The 10400-nt window shown below is 48.3% G+C and overlaps 1 protein-coding gene across 1 annotated transcript; it reads left to right on the top strand.

The window, feature by feature from the left end:
- Positions 1–3868: 3868 nt before the first annotated feature.
- Positions 3869–8638, top strand: amacr (alpha-methylacyl-CoA racemase). Its single transcript, XM_023808280.2, has 6 exons — positions 3869–3958; positions 4441–4689; positions 6217–6360; positions 6504–6664; positions 7085–7271; positions 7777–8638. The coding sequence occupies exons 2-6, from the start codon at positions 4443–4445 to the stop codon at positions 8184–8186; spliced, it is 1149 nt and encodes a 382-aa protein (XP_023664048.2). The 5' UTR covers positions 3869–3958; positions 4441–4442; the 3' UTR covers positions 8187–8638.
- Positions 8639–10400: the final 1762 nt, after the last annotated feature.

Here is a 10400-nt window from a genome sequence, read left to right as displayed (position 1 = left end):
TGAGCTGTGAGAGACGACCTAACTAGCTGCTCCGGGTTTATCCTGAAGTGCTGATGGATCCAAGTAAAACATTCCCAGTGACACAGACGGCGAAACTGTCAAGCCGGAAAGCTCTTTTCGTTAGCTGGGCTCAGCATCCAGGGGCATCCCAGTTATTGAGACTGTGGGTCCGCATGATATTTTATACATTAACACTGCAAATTCGATTAGACTCGATTAAATCTGGTTTAAATTGAAACTCTTCATCTGTCTGCATGTTTTAACGGTCTTGAAGCTGTGCCAGGTTCCCAGGAGACAGGTGTTTTCCGGTGTTTCAGAGAGTCGCACCACTGAAATTACCTTTCAAGCCACTTTAAATTTCAGTGACTCAGAAACTTATATTGTCACCTGCCTTAAATTACAATTTAAAAGAAAGTGTGGAAGCTTCGAATGCCTTCGACCCCCACAGTGAACAGGACCGCACCCCCAGAACCCGAATGAAGCCTCTCAGTTTGCGTGGCAGGTATACAATAACACAAAAAATTATGCATTACCCTGATCCTCCGTCTGCAGTGGGAAAAACCCTATGGGAATGTGGGAGAAAGTGGGTCGGCATGGAAATCCATCCAGGACTGTAATTCTGGCTTCAGGTGGCCGAAGTGGTCGGCACTGGCCAGAGGAGGGTATGGAACGCCAGGTCTAACACAATGGTAAAGCCTGGTCCCACACCTGGCTCACTCTCACAAACTCATTACCGTAACAATCAACACATTATTTTTTTTTTTATTACTTTGAATAAAGACTCAAATTATACAACTTCATTGTCTAAACTGTCAGTTTTGCCTCTCGGGTAGCTAATCAGTTTTATTATATTACCATTTACTTTTAGATTAAAAGTAGTTAATAAAATCCAGGGTAAGATTTATGGAGATGAGGAAAAAATTACACAACTGACAAAAAATTGAGTAGCACACAAATATCTTATTGTACAGGTTGACTCTTTCTTGCAGGGGTGCTGCTAGAGATTTTGGGCCCCATGACAGAATATTTTTAGGGCCCCTGTCACTCAGGGGCCCTTGAAATCATCTTAATGATCCCCCCCTTTTTTCCTGTAACCCTGGTTTCTTATGTGTTACATGCAATAAAGTCGAAGGACTTAAAAACATTTTATGTAGTTTTGAGTTGTTTGACCTTAAAACCTAAACTTTCCACCTCTGTCTGCGGCAGGGATTAATTCTTACCACATACTGTGTTTAGCACTCTCACTGTAATATTACACATTTTGAGAGGTAGATTTAAGACACTTAGTCACTGATCCAAGTAATACAGAGCAGCGCTAAGAAGATGTTCTTCATTCTGATCACGTCCATTAAAACCTTAAAACTGAGAGGTACTGCCCCGTGTCGTCGTTTGGTTTCCACCAAGGTCTCCAGACCCCCCTACACAGCCCAAAAACATGTTAAGGCGAACTGCAGCTGCCAAATTGCCCATAGGTGTGTGTGTGTGTACAGTATGTGTGTGTGTGCGCGCGCGCACGTGCGCCTTCTGATGGGTGGGTGCCCATGTCTTGGGTTATTCTATGCCTTGCGCTCACCCAAAGGAAAATTATGTCATTCAGAACAGTCTCATCAGAGATATATCATCTTGTTATTTGGAGATTACTGACTTTTCACCTCTTTCTCCTAACCCTCCCCCCTTATGAGAAGTAAAGAACAAAAGAGTAAATCAACCAAGGACAAATTATCTTATCTTGTTTGAGAATAACAGGAGAGACACCAGAAAAGCAGGAGTTCTTTTGCTGTGCTTAAAGAGAAACTGAAGTTTATATGTAGGTCTTAGGCGTGAGACCGCTCTGAGAAAAGACAAAATAGACAGAGCTGTGACTTGAATTTTATCACTGAGACGAATTTCTGATATTGTGTAATTCATAAGCCAGTGAAGTTTTCTTTTATTACTGTTATTTCAAGAGCTGATTATTTCAGACAAATAAAGATCAGTGCAGTGAGAGAAAAAAAGCATTTTAAGACCTTAAATTGGGATCAGGCTGAAACGAGAGGAAGGCTATATCTCAGCGGCTGATATTAAGAAGTATGAAAAATTGGTCAAAATCTCATATTGATGTTAAACTGAGCTCTATTTTCAGGAAAAATAGGCTGGACAAAGAAGAGATCTTATTCTGAATTTTCCTTTCCTCTGGGCACAGCCAATAGAGAGGTTTGATATTGGGGGGGGGGGGGTACAAGTTACTAATTAAAATACAAAGGTCTGTTAATTGGAGGGATCAATGAAGCCAAATTAAGTTTTGGGGGGAAGACGTCCACCCCAGTGCTTACACCCCTGCCCATAGCTTCTGGGATCGGCTCTGGGACCCCCCCCCCCCCCCGCAACCCAGCATAGGACAAGAGGGTATTGGAACTGAATGAATGAATGAATGAATGAATGAACGGGAGGTAATGATAGACCTTGTGCGTGTTATAGCTAAGCTGCTAACTTCACAAAAATGGTTTATTTTTGATAGACACAGAACTAAAGCAGCTTCCTTTCCTCAGAGTCTTTCAGCTTCATCATATATTAGCAAACTATAGCACAAAATTAATCTGATGCAAGAAATATGTTACCCACTGTGTGAATTCGTATGGAGGACAGGGAAGCAGTCCTGCTAATGAGCACCACAGCGATGCAGTGCCTTATATCATGATGCTAAATGCTACAGTCGCAGCACGCAGCAATGCCCACTGGGCTGCAATCCATTTCACACTGTCTGTCTGCGCAGCTGTTGCATAGGTGAGCATTTGCTACGTCACCATATGCCGATCTCTTCATTAGGCACAGTGCAGACTGCAGTTTCTGACACCCCCACAATGCACAGTAGGCCCGAGTATACCTAATAGCTGTAAGCCTTTAAATCATTGAAGTCAAGATGTTTTACATGAGAAGTCCTACGCATAGAGAATGTGTTTTTAAGACGCCTGTATCTGCAAACACTCAGCTGTTGAGTGTCAGATGGCTACGTGGACTGTGCTCCACAAAGCTGTCACCTTCTCTCCTAACATTTAGGGTTTTGCTGTGGTCACTTCTCTGTGTGGGTTTGACGAATACAACGCAATGTGGAATAGCTTTCCAGAGAAGCCAGCTAGCAGAAAAATTTCTCAATTTCCGTCTGACTGGCACATATAGAAATTGTCAAAAATGGACGAGATGGAAATCACAATCTTTTCTTATAGCCAGAAAGGCCACTCCCAGTTCTCCTTTGTTGATTGTGTGTTTTCTCATTTTTGAATAGACAGACTGACTAGATCACAAAGGGCATGATTAACTTCCAGTCTTTCTGCTTTAATCTTCCTAAACTCAAACACCCTCACAGTGCTTCACTGTAGCTCCGCTTTCTTGGGTATAATTCTTGACTGTGTGAATTCGTTCTGGCCAATGGTTGGTGACGTCACCCTCTGGAGTACATGGTGACGTCACCCTCTGGAGTACATGGTGACGTCACCCTCTGGAGCCTAAACTGCTCCCAGCACAGCAATGAGCTCTTCCTGAGCACCTTTCAGATGTCAAACAGACCGCCATCTCTGCTAAGTTATTACCTCATCAACAGAATATTAACAGTCTGTTATAATACATAAGTACCACTATTGCAAATTAATAATTCTGCTTCTTTTATATGCACAAGTTTCATACAAAACTGTTACACTTTTTAATCTCCACGATCGTGAAGGAAATGTGTCCCACCACCACTGTTAGATTATAACTGCAATTTTTTTTTCTCTGTAATACGTTTAGAAGAGTCAATACTGTACAGTCGGCTAACAATTCCACAGTGTATTACTATATGAACTACTTCAGCCCCGTGAAACCACAATACCCACAATGCACTATGTCGGTAATGTCATCAGCATGCGTAGAAAGAAACGCTCCGGCGGCGTGAGTCAATGTAACGTGACAGCGGGGACAAACGCTGGACATAAACAGTAGAAAGGTATGGGTTTACGTGTTTTACATTCACTGAAGTGTTGCGTAGGCGAAGCGTGCATAATTATAGATAAATACCAGAGTCGCGATGCTTCAGGCAGTAGTTAATTTGAGGCAGTTCTGCAAAGTTTGAACTTTGACCAGACCTGAAACTTCGTGGTGGTCTCACCTGTAGAGGTCTAATCGCCGGGACTTTTCGATGTCCTTCAATGTCATTGTCTTCGTCAGTGTCAGTGACACGTTATACAGCAGCCCTGATTTCCATAGCGTTATGCTAATCTCTTACTAAATAATGACCACCATCTAGCACGACAATAGTAAGAGGCCGTCCGTGGCACCGTGACACCGTCTTGTAACTACACGAGTCAGATAGTCTGTTCAGCAGAGGGGTGTCTCTCAATATATAGAGGTCTCTATTTAAAATTCTTGACAATCCCTTGGTTGTATGCTGTTCACCTGTTCCTAACCCCACGCTAACTTTACTTTCAGGCATGGCGCTGGTGGGGATTCGTGTCATTGAGCTGGCTGGGTTGGCCCCAGCACCCTTCTGTGGCATGGTGCTGTCCGACTTTGGGGCCAGGGTGATCCGTGTGGACCGGACCAAGGTCGCCATGGCGATGGACTCACAGGCCCGTGGCAAGCAGTCGGTGGCGATCAATTTGAAAAAGCCGCAGGGGGTGGCCGTGCTCAGGCGTCTCTGTATCCAGTCTGACGTGGTCATCGAGCCATTTCGGCAAGGTGAGTATGCTGCTCTGAGTGCGGACTTACCCTCCATCTCCCCCGGCGTACACTGGCTTTGCTTTCATGTGTCTGTGTCTGTCTGTGGGCTTATTAATGAGTCAGCCAGTCAATTGTATTAAATTGAGCAGCAGAGTTGGACATTTCCAGTCCAGGAAGTAGAAATCCAGACCAAGATTTAGTTTCAACCAACCAGTTGAATATTAAGAGTCACAGTCACAGATTATTCAAATGGTTGGTTGAAACAAAATCTTGGTCTGGATTTTTCCTTTACGATCTCAGCCATCCACCTCAGCTGATCTCAGCTTTTTGTGGCATGTCTGCTGGCTCACAGAGAGATACATTTTAATTTGATAACAATATTCAGATCTGTAGATTTAATTAGACAGATTTCACGCTGATAGACAACAACAGGGTGGATACCACATCAAGTTATAAAGTTAAACCAATACGTAACTTTGAACTAAAAAAAAATATTTAAACTTTCTTCGCTTAAATCTTACTCAATTTTGACCCAAGACATGCCCAATCTCAGTTTCACGAGTTACTCATGTGACCAAATCAGCATACCAAGTTTCATTAAAATCCGTGACGATGAGGTCCGAACTTGTGATGATTTGACATGGAATGACCCTTGAGCCTGGTAGCTCACAGTTTACTAGAACGGTGAAGTGGGAATCTGTGTCGGACAGGAGGAAGAGAGAGCCTGCTCTCTGTATGTTTGTGTGGTCGGCCATCAGTGTCTCGAAAATGGCCTGGCGGGGGGCTTGACTGCGTCCAAGAGGTGCTATATTTTTTCCAGAATAAATGGCACCTTTCCCCAGACATATGAAGACATCACGCTTAAAGAATACTGATGATTTACGCTCCAAAAGACTTCAGTGATGCCTTATGAGATTGAAAGGGCCAGTGTTAGACTAGATGTAATGAGGCAGTCACATGCTTCCTTTGAGTCTTCATGGTGCTATTTTAAAACCCACAACACGACTGATAGACACACACTTTCTAAAAATCAGAAAGATTGTCTCCTTTCAGAAATGCCCAGTGTGTGTTCTGAGGATTAAGAGCTCTAATAAGAAGCTCTTGCCACTTCAGATCACACCTCCCTTCCATCAGGTGGAGATCAGGTGGGGGCTGTCTTTGGCTTTCTCACGCCTCTTCACCTTAGTCCAGCTTGATGGCCCTTTTTTGGGTTTTTAGTGGAGCTGTTCGTTCCATATACCCTGGATCAGACTGGGATGTGTGACTGGTGCCCAGTGGTGCAGGAGTGAGGATAATATTCAGATTACGAACCCCCTCAAGACCCCTGACGGCAGATTTTTTTGCTTATCCTTGGGTGGGTGAAGGGCTTCTCCATGAATTAGTCCCACCTTTCAGGGTGTTTATTTTGACTGGAAAGCTGTTAAGCCAATTAAGAGCGACACCCTTTGATTATCTATTCAGACGGGCCTCCGTTCAGAGGCTGCTTGGGAGGGGGTGAGGTGCGGTGAGTGAATCTGAGGCATGTTCGGTATGTGTCTCCCCCAGGGGTGATGGAGAAGCTGGGTCTGGGTCCTCGGGAGCTGCTGCTGGAGAATCCCCACCTGATCTACGCCCGCCTGACGGGCTTCGGGCAGAGCGGGCCCTGTGCCGCATCCGCTGGCCATGACATCAACTTCCTGGCCATGTCGGGTAACTCTCAGCCGGCCTTAGTCTCCTGATCCAGCCCAGTGGTGTCACACCTAATGGGTGTGATAGGTAGAGTAACCTGCCAGACAGTGCAGGGTGGGGGGCGGCTGATGATTTAATGCTGTGCCCCCCCCCCCCCCCGCCAGGCCTGCTCTCCATGCTGGGCCGCAGCTCTGACAAGCCCTACGCGCCGCTGAACCTGGTGGCGGACTTCGCTGGGGGCGGCCTGATGTGCGCCCTGGGCATCGTGATGGCGCTGCTGGAACGGAGCCGCTCGGGGAAGGGTCAGGTCGTCGACGCCAGCATGGTGAGCTTCGGCTTTCTTTGGCCCCGCCTCCGCGCTCACGGCGCCCCCTGCCTGCAAAGTGGCTTTGGCCCAGATATAGCCCCACTGCTTGGCACCTCAGCACTCTGCCTGGAGATGCATCACTCTGGCTCTCTGGGTGGTGAGGAGGGGTTGATATGTCTTCTCAGGGCCCACCCTGCGTTTATGGCTCATCGTCATCGTGTTACATGGGCCCCCCTGTCAGCATGCCTCTGGCTGAATCGCCGGCGGGCCCGCCTGTTGTACCCTTGAGTCGGCGTATAGCCTGAACAGCGCTGTTGTGATATTTGATCGTGTTATAGCGTTATCGCAGCATATCTGGAAAAGCTGACAGGAGGATCTGCTCGTCCTGCCCCGCCCACAAGGGGCTGATCATGTGACCGTAGGCTGTTGTCCACACAGGTGGAGGGCGCCGCCTACCTGGGCTCCTTCATGTGGAAGTCGCGGAGCCTGGGCCTGTGGAACCGGCCTCGTGGGCAGAACCTGCTGGACAGCGGGGCGCCGTTCTACGACACGTACCGCACGGCCGACGGCGAGCATGTGGCGGTGGGGGCGCTGGAGCCTCAGTTCTACAGCCAGCTGCTGCAAGGTGCTGGAGCGCGACCCGCGTACTGGGCGGCGGGTCGGGATCAGCTGCTGGCTGAACCGGGCCCAGACGGGCTTGCTCAGGCCCAGCTTGCCACTTGAATGTATCTGCCTGTCTGTCGGTCTGTTATTCTTCATCTCCCTTATTCCCTTCCTCCATCTCTTCCTATCCCCTCCCCCCTTTCTCCCTCTCTCCACTCTTCGGTCTCGCATGCATGCACACAAAGGCACCACTTGATTTTCTGGAGATCACCATCACATCACATCCTGCCCGCACCCCCCCCCCACTCAGACGCCAGTCGGCTCGTATTGAGTCTCTCTCTCTCACACACACACACACACACACACACACACACACACACTGCCCTCGGGTCTACGCTGTCCTGTCATTGTCGTAGACACACTGCTGTTCTTGAGTTTTGCTTTCCTCATGCTTATTACGCAGGATGTTGTTTTGTGTGATGTCAACAGATCACCCCCTGACCCCCTCCCTCTTTCTCCCCCTCCAGGGCTGGGATTGGACCCCAGCACGCTACCACCCCAGATGAGTGTCTCTGATTGGCCGGAGTTGAGGCAGGTCTTCACGGAGAGGTTCGCTACCAAGACACGGGAGGAGTGGGTGCGAGTGTTTGAGGGGACGGACGCCTGCGTGACCCCCGTGCTCTCGCTGGACGAGGTGGACCGGCACCCCCACAACCGGGAGAGAGGCTCCTTCCTGCAGGACAGCCAGGGTGTGGAAAGCCCGCGGCCTGCCCCGGTCCTGAGCCGCACGCCTGCCACACCCTCCCCGGGCCGCGACCCCTTCGTCGGCGAACACACCCGCGACGTCCTGCAGGAGTTTGGCTATGGGCCAGAGGAGGTGGAGGGGCTACTGGCCGCGGGGGTGGTGGAGTGTGGCAAAGCCAGGGCTCGACTGTAGACTGGGGGTGGGGCCTGTGGCGTTGGGCGGAGCCTGTGGCGGTGGGCGGAGCCTGTGGCGTTGGGCATTCTCAGATGTTTCACTTAAACTTTCAACCAAACAGGACCCCCATGCATAAGTGTGGGTGACCCTGTTGAGGGTTCTAGGGGGAGTCGAGGATGCTCGTCCCGAACTGAGGACTATTCCATGCCATTATGTTCCTCTTTTCCATGGACCAGCCCATCCCTCTGTCCTGCGGCCCCAGGCTGCCTGTTTCCGTCGCTCCCAGAAAGACTGAGCGAGTGATCAGCTCACAGACAGACTGCACGGTGCGGCAGGGAGGGGACACACCCACTTGATCCTATGATGTGTGACACGTGTGACCTCAGGGGTGATGTGGAGGAGAGCGGAGTCTCAGCACGGGGGCACAGAGATGTGTCTTTTTAACAGAATAAAGTCACTTTAGACTGAAACACTTTGGTTCACTTTCTTTCAGTCTCTTTACTGAGCGATTTACACGCCCCGTGGACGGTGGGAGGGCAGATTCCATAAATTCTGTCCTTTGTCAGCTGACCCCCTCCCTTGGTAACCCTGGTGACATTATCTCTATTATCTCTGTATGTGACTCCCTGTGTCATGTGGCTTCTGAAAGGGAGGGGGAAACAAGGAGGGTCTCATTTGTAGGGAGGGACTCTTACACACTACGGCAGCTTTCAGGCGGTTAGGGGTGAGCAGTGGGCATCGTTACTGTCTCTGGGGAGCTGAGTGGCGACTCGCAGCCTCGCGTCACGCCGCCGTGAGCAACACGTTCCACTCAGATTTTCCGTTCTGACGCTGCACTCAAAGTTCAACCAAACTCATCCTTGACCCGTCTGCTGTGTGTGACTTGAGCCAAAGCGCTCATGGGAGTTTTATTTACACAAAAATGTTCTAAAGGTCGAAGGGAAAATGATTGGTTCAGAGATTTAACCAATCAGTTTGAAGAGGAGGTGGGACCAACCAATCCGATGTCTTCGTCATGCTTCCTCTAGCTGTTTGTACCCTCATCCTCTACAACCTGATTGGTTATCTCTCTGAATCAATCATTCTTCCTTCTGCCCTCAGAACTTTTTTGTGTAAGTAAAACTCCTCTGAGCAGCCAAAGCAACACAATAACCCAGCAAAAAAACCCAGCTCACAGCCCCTGGGGAGCTTCCTGATCACGGTCTAGGACAGGAATTCCCAAAGTGGGCATGGTGGGATGATATCTAGAACGTGCGAATAAAATATTAGAACGTAAAATATTTTTTACTGTAAGTGTTAAAAAAAGATTAAAATAATAAAAATAACTTGTGCTGGCATTAGCATGCTAATGCTACCTAGTGGGGGTCAGCGACTTTGGGGGTCGTGGGCTAAAAAAAGCGTCTTTTTGGCAAAATGTCAGCAGTCAGGCAGGGAGACCCAATCTGCAAAAGGCTTTAATGACTGCACTGCGAGGTCAGCATAAGGTTAGTTACACTGATGTTTAGCACCAGAGAGAGGCCAAATCTACCACTACTAATGTTCTTGCTATTGCACAGAAAAAATGTTAAGCGAACAATCGATTTTTAATAGTAATTAATTCAATAAACAACAAAAAAGATGTTATCATTGCATCTTGGCGCTTGGTTCAGAGCCCAACGCGACGCTCTCTGTGTGTTATGTTATCATGCAGAAGCAGTCTAAGAGCCACAGGAGAAGACAGCAGACTCCGGGCCTGCAGAACGTCAGGTTCATTGTAGAAAATTATTCTAAGCATATTTTCCCATGAGCGCCCCCTTTAGCTTACTGCCGTTATCCCCGTGCTGTGGTGTCACGCTGTACAGACCCCTGGCTGGCTTCCAGACAATAGGAATGTGCCCTTTTAATCCGGTGGGCCCCTTCACTTGCAGACTCGCCCGTATGAGGTGTCACATGACCGCGCATGGAGGCATCACATGACGTCACATGGTCCCGGAAGGCAACAGTGAATGCAAACTGGAAGATGCGTCTTTATAGCTTATTTTTTAACTCTTGTTTTGGTGATAAACGTGAATGCTTGGATGCTAATTTTTGGAGCAGTGTGGTGCCCACACACACGCACACACACACACACACCTCCAGATTACAGCCCAGTCCAGTGTGGAATCATGTGTTTACCCTAGGGTGACCAGATAATCCATGTCAGGGAGGACACTCTGAGCTAGGACAGGAATTGTAAATTACCATTTCAATTAA

The sequence above is a fragment of the Paramormyrops kingsleyae genome, chromosome 7 (genome assembly GCF_048594095.1).
Source record: "Paramormyrops kingsleyae isolate MSU_618 chromosome 7, PKINGS_0.4, whole genome shotgun sequence".
Lineage (NCBI taxonomy): Eukaryota > Metazoa > Chordata > Actinopteri > Osteoglossiformes > Mormyridae > Paramormyrops > Paramormyrops kingsleyae.
Note: the sequence above shows the minus strand (reverse complement) of the source record. Positions and strands in the feature narration are given on the sequence as shown.

Coding starts and splice junctions, on each gene's coding strand:
- amacr (XM_023808280.2), top strand. CDS start 4,443: ATGGCGCTGGTGGGGATTCGTGTCATTGAGCTGGCTGGGTTGGCCCCA. Junction 6,361..6,503: donor CAACTTCCTGGCCATGTCGG/GTAACTCTCAGC, acceptor CCCCCCCGCCAG/GCCTGCTCTCCATGCTGGGC. Junction 7,272..7,776: donor CTACAGCCAGCTGCTGCAAG/GTGCTGGAGCGC, acceptor CTCCCCCTCCAG/GGCTGGGATTGGACCCCAGC.